Source organism: Sorex fumeus, unplaced genomic scaffold (assembly GCF_029834395.1).
Source record: "Sorex fumeus unplaced genomic scaffold, SorFum_2.1 ptg000036l, whole genome shotgun sequence".
Lineage (NCBI taxonomy): Eukaryota > Metazoa > Chordata > Mammalia > Eulipotyphla > Soricidae > Sorex > Sorex fumeus.
Genome location: NW_026606093.1, coordinates 17,447,100 through 17,465,201, shown reverse-complemented (window position 1 = coordinate 17,465,201; position 18,102 = coordinate 17,447,100). Strand labels below are relative to the sequence as shown.

Below are 18,102 nucleotides of genomic sequence, written 5' to 3'. Positions count from 1 at the left end.
TCTCATGAAGCAAACATAATCCTGATACCAAAAGCAGACAGAGGCACCGCAAAATAGAGAGAAATAAAGCCAATATCCCTGGAGAGCATGGATGCAAAGATCTGCAACAAAATATTAGGTAACAGAATACAAAAACTTATCAAAAAAGATCATACACCATAACGAAGATTCATCCCAGGAATGCAAGGATGGTTTAACATACACCAATCAATGTAATACACCATATCAATAAAAGGAAAATATATATGATCAAATCAATAGACGCAGAGAAAGCATTTGACAACACCCAATACCCATTTGTGACAAAAACTCAACAAAACGGGAGTTCAAGTAACTTCAACATAGTCTAAGCCTTTAATCTAAGCCTTCCCTCGAATAAAAGGCACTAGCAAGGTTGCCCACTCTTACCATTTCTATTCAATACAGTACGAAAGTACTTGCCATAGCAGTTTGACAAGAAAAAGATATCAAGGGCTTCCAGATAAGAAAGGAAAAAGTTAAGCTCTCACTATTTGCAAATGATGTCAAATTATATTTAGAAAATCACAAACACTGCAAAAAACTCCAAGAAGCAACAGAATTGCATGCTGAAGTGGCAGGCTACAAAATTTATATGCAAAAGCCCATGGCTTTCCTATATGCAAATAATGAAAATCAAGAGAAATATAATCCCATTAACAATTTTTTTTTAACTTCACGGTCCTCCCGTTGTTCATCGATTTGCTCAAGTGGGCCCAGTAACGTCTCCATCATGAGACTTGTTTTTACTGTGTTTGGCATATCGAGTATGTCACGGGTAGCCTGCCAGGCTCTGCCGTGTGGGCGAGATACTCTCGGTAGCTTGCCGGGCTCTCCGAGAGGGGCGGAGGAATTGAACTCGGGTCGGCCATGTTGGCTGCATGCAAGGCAAACGCCCTACTAACTTAGTCACCATGAAATTACAAAGTTTTGTATGGCTCAGTTTCAAGTATACAATATTTCAACACCACTGCTTAGACTTCCTTCCACCAGCAACTCCATCACTCCACTCGCCTCCCACCCACTAGTCTGCCCCTTTTGTATGCCTCAGAAAACCAAGTACCTCAGTATCAGCTTAACTAAAGAAGTAAAAGACCTATTTAAAAGGGGGGAAAAAAACACTACCTCAAGAAATAAAAGAGGATACAAGAAAAAAAGAAATACATCTCCTGCTTATGGATTGGGAGAATTAATTCATATCACCTAAATGGCAATATTCCCCAATGCTTCATACAGATTCATTGTAATATCTATAAGGATACCCATAACATTTTTCAAAGAAAGAAATAAAGCACTCCTGAAATTCATATGGAACAACAAACCTCCCCAAATAGCTAAAGCAATCCTTGGAAATAAGATGGAAAGTATCACTTTTCTCAACTACAGACAGAAATACAAAATGGTTGAATTTTACAAGTACTGGAGTAAAAACAGACCCTCACATCAATGGAATAGACTTCTATATACTAAAACAGAGGGCATACAATAATCGATAAAGGAGCTAAAAATATGAAGTGGAGCAACAAAAGGCTCCAACAGATGGTACTGGGAAAACTAATCAGGTCATGCAAAAAAATGAAAAGAAAGAAATCAGTCCTTCTTCTAGCACCATGCACAAAAGTCAAATCAAAAGGGTTATAGCCCTTGATATCAGACCTGAATCCATAAGGCAGAAAAAGGAAAATTTAGTCAGGTATCTCCAAAATACTGAAGCAAAAGGCATCTTTAAGAATGAAACAGTACTGACCAAGCAAAGGGAAGCAAAGATAAACAAATGGGACTATATTAAATTAAGAAGCTTCTGCACCTCAAAGTAAATGATTACCAGGATACAAATTATTTACCTACCACTCATCTGATAAAGCGTTAGTATTAAAGATATATAGGCATGGGAAGAATTTTAAAATGAAAAAATCATCAACTCCATCAAAAAATGGGGAGAAAATGAAAAAAAACTTTCTCAAAAAAATTCAAATGGCCAAAAAGCACATAAAAAAATACTTTGTATCATGAAGCATGGGATATGCAAATAAAAACAACAATGATATATGACCTCCACCACTGAAACTGGCACATATCAAAAAGAACAGGAACAATCAATGCTGGTGTGGATGCAGACAGGAAAAAAGTCCCATTTACTGCTGATCCACTCTTTCTGGATAAAAATATGGATAATCCTAGAGAATAATCTAGGAATTGAGCTTCCATTTTGACCCATCAACTCCACTTCTCGGAATATACCTCAAGGGCCCAAAAATAATCTGTAGTAAAGACAATGCAATTCTATGTTCTTTGCAGACTATTCATAATAGCCAAAATCTGGAAACAACCCAAGTGCCCAGGAATAGATAACTGGATAAAGAAACTATGGTACATATACACAATGGAATATTACTCAGTCATAAGAAAAGGAAGTCATGAAATGTGGTGACACATGGAAGGATCCGGAGAGTATCATGTTGACTGACATTAGACAGAGGGAGAGAGACCAATCCAGAATGATCTCTCTCATGTGTAACACATAAATATTACGGTGGAATAACAAATATCCAAAAGGCAATGGAAAGAAAGAATCTGAGAGTTGATATTCAGTAGGAAACTTGCCGGTTGAGCATGGGCTAGGGGACAGAATGCAGGAGTTGGGGGGGGGCCCAACATCTATGCTGGAGGAAAGAGTTCAACCAGGAGGAGGAGGAGGAGGTTTGGAAAGGTGGCAAAATCCAACCAGCAACACTCCTGTAAACCACAAAGCATGATGCTCAGAATTTACTCCTGGCTCTGCACTCAGGAATTACTGATGGTGGTTAGGGACTATATAAGATGCCAGAGGCCAACCCTGCAGCATATGCAAGGAATGTGTCTTCCCTACTGCACAATCTCTCCAGACCTAGAGAAGGAACACTAAATCAGTAAGACAGAAGAGGACACGTAAAAGTCCTGAGCAGAAGGAAGAGATAAGTTAGATATATTGCCAACAGAAGAAACAATGTCTCAACCCTAAAACAAGAGAAAATATCTCTGATTCAGTCTGGTCCTAGCCTTCACACCTAGAAGAGTCCATTCACTTTTCTAAATAATTTCTCAAGCAGAAGACTGAAAGACTGTCATAATGATCAACAGTGACAACCTTCACATAACTTTACCTTTATATCCTAATCAACTTGCACAATATCAGTTCTCAAATGAGATGCTAGCTTGAATACAACGCTTAAAATAACAATTTCACTGTGTTCCAGCTCTAGTGACAGCAATTCCATTCTCTTTTTCTATAGCTCTTCCACTGCTCTGTAATCATTCCTGTCTATCTCTTCCCTGTATTTTTCTTCAAAGTAGAAAAAGGAGCAGGGCAAACACATTTTCAAGAAATTAATCTGGACACACCCTGTTCAAAGGGAAGCTGGTAGGCATAAGGCTTTTATGCTCTGAGGATGACATATACCTTAAGTATATACAGAATAATGTACTGTCATCAGAATAGTTTAATAAAATGATTTTCTTCACACTGAGACATAACAAAAATAGAAATTGCTACACATTCCAAGAAAACCATTTCAATTCAATATATAATCTAAATTAGAGGTTTTAATTGTGCATTCTTAGAAGTCAATAGATTATAAGCAAAATTTGTACATGTAGATATTTTCCTTTTTAAAAAAATCTAGAAATTATACTTAAAAATATGACTGGGAGTCAGATAGTATAGCATTTAGTGGCCATTTCTGACCCCTCACATGGTTCCCTGAGCATAGAGACAAGGGTCAGCACTAAGCACTGCCAGGAATGTCGCCCCAAATCCCCTGGCCCCACCCCAAACTAAACAAAACAATGTTAGGAGGAAGACTAGGGAACATCAGGGACCCCAGGACACTGGAGGAGGGGTGCTGTACCAAGGGTGGTGGTGAAGCTTTAACACTGTGTCCCTAAAACACTTGTACCGACAGCTTTATAGATCATAAAACATGAATTAAATTATAAAATATGGCCAAAATAAGACTGAGTCAATAAAGTGAATCATAAAACTAGAATGCTCACAATAAACTTCTACACAAAGAGCCTTTATATTAGTATGACATTAATTTCCACCACCCTTGGAATACAAATGCCGGCGTGCACACACATGCACACACACACACACACATACACTCGTCATGAAACCATTCTGACAAACACACAAAGTATGGAATTTACGAGAAGATAAGTGATACAAATTATCTGCAAACCCTGTCTCAAATCTTGCAACCCACGATACTATTTATTCTCATGAATTTTATGTTTGTTGATACGTATTTAGCTTTTCTTTCTCTCCTTTTCTTTTTAAAACGTTCACACATTCTGTTTGTTGATTTTCCTGAAATATTTTATACGTGCTGAATTAATATTCATTAGACAGCTGTAAGAAAAGGAAGAAGTATCAATTAAATAGGCTCAGAGGAAATCAATTCATTATAAGCATCAAGAGAAGCCCATCAGATATGCTCTATAGGGCAACTTCTAATTCTGACTGTTGTTGGTTTTATTTTAATGAACATAGTAATTATTAAGCACACACAATAATGACAGAATAGGACAGCATTATTGCAAGGTATCATCTAAATACAACTTTAAACCAGGGAACAGGGAAGTGCTAAGTGGAGATGGAGTAACCAAGGCAGAAACCAAGCTGGTCGGGCAGAGTCAGGGAGAGGCTAGTGCCCACAGCAGGCGCGTGTTCCAGGAAGCTCAGGCAGACTGACCATCCCCAGCCAGCGAGCCCTACCCATCCCACTGTGCTACCTCCTGCCCCACCCCCCTGGCTCAGTGCAGCACTTCCCTGCCCCCAGGGAGCAGTACTCAACCTGAATACACCTTGGCAGGGCAAGTGCCTCCAGTTTAAAATGCCAATGCGTCACACAGAAAGTGCAGTGAACTTTCCATATACTCAGTTCTCTCCAGAGGGAAAACTACTATACAAAGAATCCGGAAGAACAATTTTTAAACACCCTTAAAAAAGAATACAGTACAACTAGTAAGAGTAATTATGGGCATGACCTACTTTGACTGCCATTATTTGCCCACTTGGCTTGTGGACCATTTTGTTGACAGAACCGTAAGCTCCTCGTCCAATCTCTCCGAGGTCCTTCAGATCCTCTGCAGTAAAGTCCCAGTGCTGCTCTGGGGAGATCTTCAGTTTTCCTGATGACTCAATGCTGTGTGTTCTCAGTCTCTCTCTGCAAAAATATTAGGAAGCAATTTTTCCACATTTTTAAATAGGACTTAACGCTTTTTCTTTTCATTATTCATGAGGAAACATGTTTTCTCGAATGCTACGAATGCCAAATTACATTTTTGAAATATTTCTGTTTGCAACATCTTAGTTTTATGTGTTGAATTCATTAAAAAAAGACTTAAGTTTAAATAACCAATACAGTTTCTGTGATTGGAGAAATAATACAGGGGATAAGGCAGCTGTCTCGTACATGAAGATCCCAATTCAATTTATAAGGTCCTCTAAGCAATGCAGGAGTGATTCTTAATCTGAGAGAAGTAACCCCTGAGCACAACTAACAATGACCAAAAACAACAACAACAAAATAAAACAAAACAAAAAAAACCTATTAATAAAGTTTCAACACGATTTATAAGACCAAATTGCCATCTACTGAAAAGAACTAATTTGGCAGACCAGAATTATATTTTTCACTTCAAATATAAGATCCTTTTCAAACTCTGTGATTCTGTATTATCAAATGTACAACTCAATTCCCAAAAGGACTGTAAAACTCAATTCCCAAAGTTCTATCCTATTACCTGCAGGGTCCTCAAACAGTTCAGCTTTCATAAACTTTGTTCATAAGCTTCATTTACTTGTTATACATTAGAATCTCCTGTGGAGACTTTTTAAATACCAAAGCCTTTGTAACATCCTACAACAACTAAACATCAGAATATCGAGGAGTAAGAATATCAGAATATCTAGGAGAAAACAGTATTTTTATAAATCCTCAGGCGATTCAAGCAAAGTACACAAAATGCCTTAGTATACTGCCCTGCTAGTGTTAATGCCAAGCGAAGGTGGGGAAATACATGAAAAGACAGCAAGATGCTAAGGGATAACTCCTGGCAGTGCTCAGGGGACTGTAGGGGATGGCTGGATCAAACCCAAGTCCACTGCATGCAAGTCAAATGCTCGAAACCACTGTGGGCCCCAATACAGTTTAGCTGTAAGAGGAAAACTGTAACATGCTATTCAAATTTGAACTTTCAATCCTTCTTTGGTAAATAACTTAATGGAGTGAAAGGTTGCTCCATGGACAAATGAGGAAATCATTCCAGATACTTACAAAGTAAAGACTATCTTAAACTTCCAAGCTAAGTACCAAAATATTAAATTCTAAAATTGCAATAAAGCAAACACAATGAAAACTGAAATTCATCTTCCTGTCTCTGTCTGTCTCTTTCTCATCAATATCCTAATGTAGTAGAAACAAATTATATAAAGCTAAAGAAAGTAATATATCTAGAGAAAAAGATTATAATATCAACCTTTTTTGTAATTTCATATTAATATCTGCTTTATTTCATTGTGTTTTTAAAAATATGGTTTTGTGATTCCACAGTCCACAGTCCTCCCATTATTCATCGATTTGCTCGAGTGGGCCCAGTAACGTCTCCATCGTGAGACTTGTTACTGTGTTTGGCATATCGAGTACGTCATGGGTAGCTTGCCAAGCTCTCCGAGAGGGGTGGAGGAATCGAACTCGGGTCGGCCATATTGGCTGCGTGCAAGGCAAACGCCCTACTGCTGTGCTATTGCTCAAAAAATGTTCAAATGTTAAAAATTCTTCTTAAAAGTCCAGGAATGAGGGTAGAGAAAGTAAGGAGGCTGCCCTGCAGTGCTGCCTGGGCTCAATCCAACACCCCCCAGAGCCCTGCCAGGAGCGTGGCCCTCCCCCCAACAGAAAAAGGTTTTACTTTTCTTTCTTTAATGAAGAAAAGAGTTTAATTTAGATAAATTTGCTTAGAGAAGTATGAGGGGAGGGAGAGGGAGAGGAAAGGAGAGCAAGAGAGAGAGAGAGAGATGTTTCAGAGAGAACCCGGCTTCTCTGGCAGGGAGAGAGTTTGAGTGCATGTCTCTGGCTGGGATACAGGCATGCCTACAAGGCAGAGAATAGTCAAATTCTGAAATCACAATACTGTCATAGTATCAGTTTTCACTGACACAGTGCTTTTTGTTTCCTAAATACTTTTTCCAATACTGTTTATATTTTAGTGTTCAGAGTCATTAAAAATTCCAGGAGTAAATGGCATAAAAGGTTATACATAAATAAACATTAAAAACTAAACTGACATTTTAAGGTAGAAATTAGACTTAAGTACACTGAATCCAGGGACTAATTTTCTCAAGTATATCTTCTAAGAAATAGATTAAGTCTCTGGAAAGAAAGATGGCGGCCGCACGGGAGCCTTGTGGAAAGCGGGTTTGAGCCGGGCTCGGGGGAGCGGCGGGGACCTCATGGGAAGGGGGGCTTTGTGGGCCGTCCCCCACGCCCCACCGAGGTCGCCAGCTGCCCCCCACGAGCGGCTCTCCGGCACGGCCACGACTCCAGGGCACAGAAATCAATCTCTTAACTAGCTAACTTTTAATAGAAATTCTTCCAGGGTCAAGAAGTAAAATAGCAGAAATTCAAAACCGCGCGGCCGCAATTGCGGCCGCGCGACATCATTTTATTCTTAAACCAAGTTGTAGAAAGCAAATCATTTCACAACGCTGTTTCAGCATGTCTGATTGGGGGGGGGGGGGGGTCGTAAACTCTAAACAATAATTGTGCATCTTCTATCGAAATAATCTATCTAGTCAAAGTAGATAGAGTATTAACTAGAACTCATCTGCCTCACAAGAATTGGGAGGGGTGGGAGGTGGGGGTCTATTGGGATTCGGGGTTAAAAATGAGTATTGGTAAAGGGAAATGTGTTCGGTATCTACATGACTGAGACCTAAACCCGAAAGCTCTGTAACTTTTCCCACAGTGATTCAATAAATAAATAAATTATAAAAAAAAAATAGATTAAGTCAAGAAATATTCTAACATAAAGAAGTCCCATATATTAGAAACAGACCCACAGACTAATGGAACAGAGTTGAATATTCTGTCACAGATTCTCAAATATACGATCACTTAATCTTTGATAAAGGAGCAAGAAATGTGAAGTGGAACAAGGAAAGCCTCTTCAACAACTGAGAAAACTGGACAGCTACCTGCAGAGAAATGAACTCAGATCTCTGTCTAATGCCAGACACAAAAGTCAGATCAAAGTGGATTAAAGATCTCAATATCAGACCTAAGTCTATAAGGAACATGGAGGAAAATGTAGGCAGAACCCTTCATGACATTGAAGTTAAAGGCATCTGTAAGGATGAAACACCTTGACCAAGGAAGTGGAAAACAAATGAGACTACATTAAACTAAGGAGCTTTTGCACCTCAAAAGAAAGTGACCAAAACAGAGAGAGGCAATCGAATGGAAAAGAATATTTACCCAATACCCATCTGATAAGGGCTTAATATCCAGGATATACAAGACACGAGTAGAACTGTACAAGGAAAAAACTCCAACACCATCAAAAAATGGGGAGAAGAAATGAACAGAAGCTTCCTCAAGAAAGACACATGGACAAAAGGCACATGAAAAAATGATCTACATCGCTAATCATCAGAAAGATGCAAATTAAAACAACAATGAGATATCATCAAACACCAGAGACTGGCACAGGAAACAATCGCATGCCCGAGAACAGACGACTGGCTAAAGAAACTTTGGTACATCTACACAATGAAATCCTATGCAGCTGTTAGGAAAGATGGAAGTCGTGAAATTTGCTTATATGTAGCACAACGGTAGGGCATTTACCTTATGCATAGCCAACCCGGCCAAGCCGGGTTCGATTCCTCCGCCCCTCTTGGAGACCCCAGCAAGCTATCGAGAGTATCTTGCCTGCACGGTAAAGCCTGGCAATTGAATACCCGTGACACATTCAATATGCCAAACAGTAACAAGTCTCAAAATGGAGACATTACTGGGCCCACTCGAGCAAATCGATGAACAACGGGAAGACAGTGTTTGTTTGTTTGTGGATGGTCATGGAAAGAGTATCATGCTAAGTGAAATGAATCAGAAAGAGAGGGACAGACATAGAATGACTGCACTCATTCGTCGAATATAAAATATTATAATATGAGTCTAACACCCAAGGACAGATGACACAAGGGCCAGGAAGATTGCTCCATGGTTGGAAGCCTGTCTCGTGAGCTTCGGGAGAAGGAAGCTGGGATGGAGAAGCAATCACTAAGTCAATGATGGTTGAAGAGATCCCTCGGGATGGGAAATGTGTGCTGAAAGTAAGTAAAGGACAAAAAATGATAGCCTCTCTTTATCTGTATTGCAAACCATAATGCCCATAAGTAGTGAGAGAAAGTAGAGGAACTGTCGGAGGGAGGAGCGGAACGAGGAGGTGGGGGAGGTATACTAGAACATTGGTGGTGGAAAATGTGCACTGGTGGAGGGATGGGTGCTTAATCATTGTATGAGTGAAGCAATAGCACAGCAGGTAGATGTATGCCTTGCACACAGCCAACCTGGGTTCGATCCCTCCATCCCTCTCAGAGAGCCAGCAAGCTACCGAGAGTATCCTGCCTGCACAGCAGAGCCTGGCAAGCTCCCTGTGGCGTATTCAACATGCCAAAAACAGTAACAACAAGTCTCATAATGGAGACGTTACTGGTGCCCGCTAGAGCAAATCGATGAACAACAGGAGGACAGTGCTACAGTGCATGACTGAAAATCAAACATGATAGCTCTGCAAATGTTGTTCACAGTTTAATCTTTAAAAAAAAAGTACCATCTAAAAGTTTCAGGATTACTGCTCCTACAGACATTGGAAAATAAATACCATCCGTACTACTTGGTTTAATTTCTGGAGAAATACAGAGCAGCAGCTCACCACTGAAATGTCAGCTGAAAAAAATAAAATACTCAGTAAATTGGAAATATTTTTAAAACATTAAGTCATTTAAAGGTCGTGGTTAATTAAAGTGTTCCCCATGATCTCCAGCTTGCTGGTGCTAGTGTTCCATCATTTTGTAAGATTCCCTGAGTATGAATGGGCCTGGAATATAGTTTCTAACCCACAGACTAAGCAAGAGTCGTTCTCATGATTTCATTGTTACACACTTGCTCTTAACACCCTTAACAAGTAAAGAATTTCATTCCCATACAAGAGTCACAGAATAACAATTATATTATCACTTAAAAGGTGGAATTTTAGAATCCTGAACTAAATCTACTAGTAGTTTAGCTTACTGTACAGCCTGCTAAACGGTTATGGGGATCAAACTTGGGCCTCATGTGTGCATTCAACTTATTGAACTACCTCTCAGGAATCTTTCTTTTCTTCTTTTTTCTTTTTAAGTGAACAGCTAGAGATATGTATTGCCTTCTTGGGCTAACAAAAATCTTCAAAATCGGTGGCAGCAAACTCTTCCTCCTCCCCCAGCCTGAAATCCACACCCCCATTCACAAAGGAAGGGTTGGCACTCAGAGTTCACCCCAGATCAATCCCTTGTGGCAGCTCTTTAAAATCCCTAACCCCAAAACTGCATGGATGGACAGGTGATCACACAAAAGTCACTTCATTTATGTCTTATATTTGAAGTACCAGTGAACCAGGCCTCACGTCTCTTCATCTCTCCATAAATCACAGGAACACACAAAGACAACCCAACTGCAGGGGCCTAAACAAACATCACCACACAGGAAACCAGGAAACAATTCCAAACCACAAAGGTCGGGATGTTAAAGCAACACAGAAACTCACCAGCCTTAGTGAGTGAAGTTGCTAGCCCAGATAAACCAAACAGTAATAATGAGCTATGTAACTTCTCCAACAGGGAATTTAAAATGGAGCTGTTAAGGATGCATAAAGAGTTCAAAGAAGCAATGGAACACATTTCCAATAAACTATGAAAGGATATAAAAGAAAAGAGGAAAATAAAAACGAAAATGTAAGCAGAAATGACAGAACTGAAAAACATGGTAAGTAAATGAAAAACTCAGTACCAGGTCTCACATCAGAGTAAAAACTGCTGAGGACAGAATCAGTGAGCTCCAACATAAGGTGAGAGAATCTCTGCACAACAGCAGAAGATGTAAAAGAGCCTCAAAGTAACCAACAGATGTCAAGAGAAAATCAAGATGAAGCCAAGGAATAACATAAAAATCACTGGAGTCCCTGAGGGACAGGAAGAAAACCCTGATGAAGAAGCAACTGTCAAAGCCATCATTACTGAGGTGTTTCCAGAGCTGAAGAGTGCATGAACCCAGATTCAGGAGGCCCAAAGGGTACCAGCTAGAAGATATCCAAACAGAAATACTCCAAGACACATCCTGATCAGGATGACAAAAACCATAGACAGAGTTAGAATTCTGAAAGCAGGAATATCAAAGGAGGAAACTGATTATAAAGGAACGCCACAGCAGACTTATTCGATGAAACTCTCTGGGTCAAAGACCGTAGGAGGATATGGTGAAAATACTCAATGAAATGAACACCTCACCTAGACTACTCCACCCAGCGAGACTCTCATCCACACTTGAAAGAACAATACATAGGTTCACAGACAAACAATTCAGATTCAAAACCATGACTGCAGGGGAAACTAAGTCGGCTACTTTAAGACACGACAAGCCCCTCAAACACACCAAATTCCTCCAGAAATATGGGACAACACCCCATAAAAATAATATCTCTCAATGTCAATGAGCTAAATGCACCAATTAAAAGACACAGAGTGGCAAGATGGATTCGAAAACTGGACAAAACATTCCTCTGCCAGCAAGAAACACATCTGAACAGTCAGAGCAAACAGACTCAGAGTCAAAGGCTGGAAAAAAAACTCTACAGGCAAACAATTGATTTATAAAAGTTGGAGTGGCCATAATACTATCAGCCCACGTACATGACAGATGGTAGAAGGTCACAAGAGACAATGAAGCTCATTTCTTAAGACTCAAAGGATCTGTAATTAGGGAGAACTAACACTCCTAAATGTATATGCACCTAATGAGAGAACAGGAAGATACTTGAAACAATTGCTAAGAGACTTGAAGAAAGACTCTGATAGCAACACGATACTAGTGGGAGATTTCAACACAGCTTTATCACCTATATTTCAACAAAGCTTTATCACATACATTATTTGAAGGGAGAAATGGAAGAAAGGGATTGAATATAATTATATGACATTTATATATGTTATGCAAAACCTGGAAAGCTATCTGTGATGTATTCAATATGCCAAAAACAGTAACAGCAAGTCTCACAATTTATTGTGAGATGTTATTGGTGCCCACTCGAGCAAATCGATGAACAACGGGAGGACAGTGCTGTATGTTATATATGTCATTTATATATATGTGTCATATAAAACAGAGCTTCCAGAAGAGAGCGACACAGAAGTCTGACCATCTCGTAGGTGGGCAGCCACACATCCTTTTGACGTCCCGTGGAATCCAGCCGGTAACAGCTCTGGTCCTGTGGTCATCTCTAAATCGCTTTACGTGTCTGGACCATGTGATTTTCGATGCCTTGGCAAACAAGACAGCGTCCCTGATTCTTGATCGTAGACGGAGGTTAGAAATCTGGACTCCTTCTCTTACTTGAGTGAAGCGTGATATGCCAAGCATAGCTCTTTCGATTGCTCTTTGGATACCCAAATAGCGTTCTCGTCCTGTTTTCCAGGTATGAGGCACATGTTAGCACAGGTATAGGGCCCAGGTATGAGGCACATGTTAGCACAGAAGAACAGTAGAGTCAAAAAGATGTGCCCGAGGCCGGAGGTTCTTCATCCTCTTAACAACTTCTTCCACGCTCTTGAAGGCACTCCACGCTGCTCTCTTCCTCCTGAACAGTTCTGGCGCCAACTCGTTCCTCATGTTAACTTCTTAACCCAGGTACACATAGCTGCTGCATTCAGAGATGTTCATTCCATTGAGAGCAAATAGAATGTCAGGGACTCGTTCATTTTTCATGAACATTGTCTTGGTGAGATTCAGCTGCAGTCCAACCTTTCCACATTCACGGCTGAAGTCAGCCAGCATCTGTGCCGCTTGGCTAATGTTTGGTGTTATTAGAATGATGTCATCAGGAAAGCAGAGGTGGTATAGTTGCCGACCTTCTAACTTCATTCCCATTTCTTACCATTCCTGTCGCCACATGACATTCTCAAGGGTGGCCCTGAAGAGTTTCAGTGAAATGGTATCACCCTGCGGGACCCCTCTCTTTACGTCGATGATCAATTACTGGTAGCATAGTGAGATCCTGGTGGTGAATCCGATATAGAGCTCACAGACGATCCTGATGTATACTGAGTTTAAACGCCCTACGCCCTGTCTGGCTAGGGCTTCAATGACTGCTAGAGTCTCAACAAAATCAAAGGCCTTCTTTAAATCGATGAACATTAGACAGAGTGGCATCTTCAACCCTCCTGAAACATCAATGAGCTTGGTCACGGTGTGGATATGGTCGATCGTGCTCAATCCTTTTTCGGAACTCGGCTTGCTCGCATGATTGTCCTTCATCAAGTGTTCTGACAATCCTATTCAGGATGACTCAAGTGAACAGCTTGTAAATGACAGACAACAGGCAGATGGGGCTATAGTTGCCCATGTCATGGATGTCTCCGTTCTTGTACAGTAGAACGGTCCTGCTGGTTTTCCATTGGGATGGAACCTTGCATTCAGACAGGTAGCGTGTGAAGAGCCAAGCCAATGTATTGATGAGTACTGATGGCAGATTCTTCAGGTGTTTGGGTCTGACCTTGTTTGAACCCGGGGCTGTTCGCTTCTTAAACTACAAAATGGCGCGTCAGATTTCGAAAGGGACTTTGGGAATGACATATCTATCCTGCAGAAATTGGTATGTGGGCAGGTGGACATGGCTATCGAAGAGATCTGAGAAAAAGTCGTAGATAATCTCCACTGCCTTTCTGGAAGATGTGATAGATCCATCGGGATGTTGGAGGGCAGTCATCTTCGCCTTGTAGTTGGTTAAGGACAGGAGAGTGTTGCAAATACTTTTCCCGGCTTCTGCCACATCAGCCAACACTGCTGCTCTTCTCTCTGAGATCTTCCTTTAACGCTTCTCTGCACAGCTTTGCGAGCTTGGATGTTAGCTTGTGGTTGCCTGTTAGCAAATGAACTCGAGAGTTTCCAAAGACAGGCATCTTTTTGTGGCTTTCCCACTCTTGAGCAGTCATGGAGGTGCTGAACCAATCGATCATATTCCTCATCAATGTCATCAACAACGGCATCTTCCCATATTGCCACAATAGTGTCAAAGAGCTCCCAGTTGGTGGTCGTTCTAGGAAGTCTCTTCTCTAAACTTTGCAGTCCTTTCTCCCTTCTCTGTGAAGTAGAATTTTACACAAAGGAGATGGTGGTCCGATCCCATTTCGAATTTTGGGACAACAGTGACATTGGTCAGGCCAAACCAACAACTGAATGTGATGTGGTCAATTTTGTTGTGGAACTTTCTACCAGGAGACTCCCATGTCCAACGTTTAGATTCAGTCTTCTGGAACTGCAAGTTACCATGGATGGTCTTGGTCGACATGATGAACTCAGACATTCTCTCACCTGTTTGTTCCATTCTAGGCCATGGGTCACGATGTGGAGTTCTTCAGGCTACCTTTTCGGTCCTATCTTGGCATTAAAATCACTGACAATCATCCTGTAGAAGGTGTAGTCCTCTATAGAACTTCTCCAGCTCCATGTAGAACTTCTTAATTTCTTCTTCATCGTAGTTAATATTGGTGTGTAGACAACAAAGACAGAAACTGCTGGCAGTGAGCCACATCTATTCAAGTGTAACTGTCCAATTCGGGTTGTTAGGCATTCGAATGAATCAATACTCATGCCAAGTTTATGTTGACAAGGACACCAACACCACCAATGCCTCTACTGTCGCATGTTCAAAGGAACAGTTCTTTTCCAGTGTTCAAAACTGCATGATGTGATCAATGTCTTCTTGTCTTGGTCAGACCAATAATACCCTACTTGATCTTCTGCGCTTGCACCATCAGATTCTCTCTTGATGGATGTTTCCAATGTCAGCATATGTATGTTGAAAATACAGACAGTCATTTTAGTCCTTCATTTTGGCAGCCTAGTTTGGCACTGCAATTTTATCAGCATCTCCTTGCTCATCTTTCTTAATGCTGCCGTATTGGGGCACTACTGAAAAACCAGCGCACTGGAGAAGAACTTAAGAGCAAATCAAAAAATCCCTGGACAGACAAGAACGAAGACACGAGTTACCAGAAATTGTGAGACACTGCAAAAACAGTGTTAAAGAGGAAAATTTATAGCTCATCGAGCATTCCTCAGGAAGGAAGCATGAGTGCAAATAAGCAACTTTACCTCACGGCTTACACTCTTGGAAAATGACCAATGAAAGGAACCAAAACCAGGTCGAAGGAAGGAAATAATAAAATTTAGAGCAGATATCAATGAGCTGGAAGTCCAAAAAACAATACGACAGATCAATAAAATCTAGAGCTGGTTCTTCAAGATAATAAACTATCACTATCACTCTGTTGTTCTTCAATTCGCTCAAGCGGGCCTAGTAACATCTCCATTCGTTCCTGTCACATGCAAGTGTAGTCCAATGACATATTGGGGGCTCCTTCAGGGTCAGGGGAATGAGGAACATTCATTGTTACTGTTTTTGACATATCGAGTACACCAAGGGTAGCTTGTCAGGCTCTGCCATGCAGGCGGGATATTCTCAGTAGCTTGCCGGCTCTCCAAGATGGATGGATGCTTTTGGGGCAGCCTCTAATCACCTTTACAGGTTTTCCTAGTCAGGCATATACGCGGGTATGACCTATCACTATAAAGGAAATTGAAATAGTAATCAAAAGTCATCCCCAAAACAAAAGCCCAAATCTAGATGGATTCAATACTGAATCCATTTAAAAACATTTAAAAACTCTTCCAAACATTTGCCAGTCCTTTTGAAGCTATTTCAGGAAACTGAAGAAACAGAAACACTCCCAAAGTTTCTATGAAGCACAAATCACCCTGATACCCAAAGCAGACAGAGACACCACAAAAAAGAAAATTACAGGCCAATATATCTGATGTACAAGGATGCAAAGATCCTCAACAAAATATTAGCAAATAGAATCCAATGACTCATCTAAAAGATCTACACCATGACCAAGTGGGATTCACCCCAGGGATGTAAGGAATGTTTAACATTTGCAAGTCTATCAACATAATTCGTCATATCAATAAAAGATAAAAATCATATGATCATGTCAATAGATTCAGAGAAAGTATTTGACAAGATAAAGCACCCATTTATGAAGAAAATTCTTAACAAAATGGGAGTTGAAGGAACTTTCCTCGAAAGACTCAAAGCTGTCTACCACAAGCCCATGTCAAGCATTATTCTCAACGGAGCCTTCCTTCTAAGATCAGGGACAAGACAAGGATGCCCACTCTTGCCACTTCTATTCAATGTAGTACTGAAAGTACTTGCAGTAGCATCTAGGCAAGAAATAGATAGTCATGGCATCCAGATAGGAAAGGAAGAAGATAAGCTCTCACTATTTGCAGATGACATGATACTATACCTAGAAAATCCTAAAGCCTCTACCAAGAAGCTCCTAGAAACAAGAGGATTGTACAGTAAAGTAGCAGTTTACAAATTCAATATGCAAAAGCCCAAGGCTTTCCTATATACAAATAAAAAGAAGATAGTAGAAAACAATCTTGTTCACAACTGTGCCTCAGAAAATCAAGTATCTCAAAATCAGTTTAACTAAAAAGGTGAAGAACCTGTGCAATGAAACTACAAAAAACTACTTCAGGAAATGAAAGAGGACACGAGTAAATGGAAATGCATGGATCAGAAGGATTAACTTCGTCAAAACGGCAATACACTCCAAAGCACTGTACAGATTCGACATGGTCCCTTTAAGAATACCCATGATATTTTCCAAAGAAATAGACAAAACATTACTGAAATTCATATAGAACAACACACCTCCAAGTGGTTTATTCAATGCAGTACTGGAAAAAAAGAGTATGAATATGAATATGAATATGATGGACTGGTTCAGCATTCATTTAATTGCTGGGGGAAAAAAAGATGAAAGGCATCACATTCTGCAATTTCAAAATGTACTACAAAACAGAAGTAATTAAAATAGCACTGTCTTGGAACAGAGAGAGACCCACAAACCAAAGGAATAGAGATGAATATACTGACATAGTCGCTCAATATATGATAATTTAATCTTTGACAAAGGAACAAGAAATATGAAGTGGAGCAAGGAAAGCCTTCTCAGTAAGTGCTGCTGGGAAAACTGGCCAGCTACATGCAAAAAAAAAAAAAAAAAAACCAGACTCAGACCTCCAAGCACAAAACTCTAACACCAAGCACAAAAGTCAGATCAAAATAGATTAAAGAGAGGTTGGAGTGATAGTACAGCAGGTAGGGCATTTGCCTTGCATGGGGCTGACCCAGGTTCAATTCCCAGCATCCCATATAGTCCCCTGAGCACCACCAGGGGTAATTCCTGAGTGCAGAGCCAGGAGTGACTCCTGAGCATCACCAAGTGTGACCCAAAAAGCCAAAAAAAAAAAAAATGGATTAAAGACATCAATATCAGACTTGAATCCGTAGGTACATGGAGAAAACATAGGCAGAAACTTCTATGACATTGAAGCTAAAGGCATCTTTAAGGATGAAACACCACTGGCCAAACAAGTGGAAACAAAGATAAACAAATAGGACCACATTAAGCTAAGAAGCTTCTGCACCTCACAAGAAATGGTGACCAAGAAACAGAGACAGCCCACTGAATGGGAAAAACTATTTACCCAATACCCATCAGATAAGGGGTTAATATCCAAGATAGAGAAGGCACTGGTAGAAATTTGTATGAAAAAAAAAAAGCTCCAACTCAATAAAATATGAGAAGAAATCAACAGAAACTTTCTCAAAGAAGAAATACCAATGGCCAAAAGACACATGAAAAAA

At 40.3% G+C, this 18,102-nt stretch overlaps 1 protein-coding gene across 3 annotated transcripts in view; it reads right to left on the bottom strand.

Moving 5' to 3' along the window:
* MAP2K4 (mitogen-activated protein kinase kinase 4) overlaps window positions 1-18,102 on the bottom strand; it is a 177,900-nt gene that overhangs the window by 87,752 nt on the left and 72,046 nt on the right. For all 3 annotated transcript variants that reach the window (XM_056117815.1, XM_056117816.1, XM_056117817.1), the window contains one exon: window positions 5,051-5,225. In XM_056117815.1, the coding sequence (XP_055973790.1) occupies window positions 5,051-5,225 (175 nt within the window). The remainder of the gene's footprint in view (window positions 1-5,050; window positions 5,226-18,102) is intronic.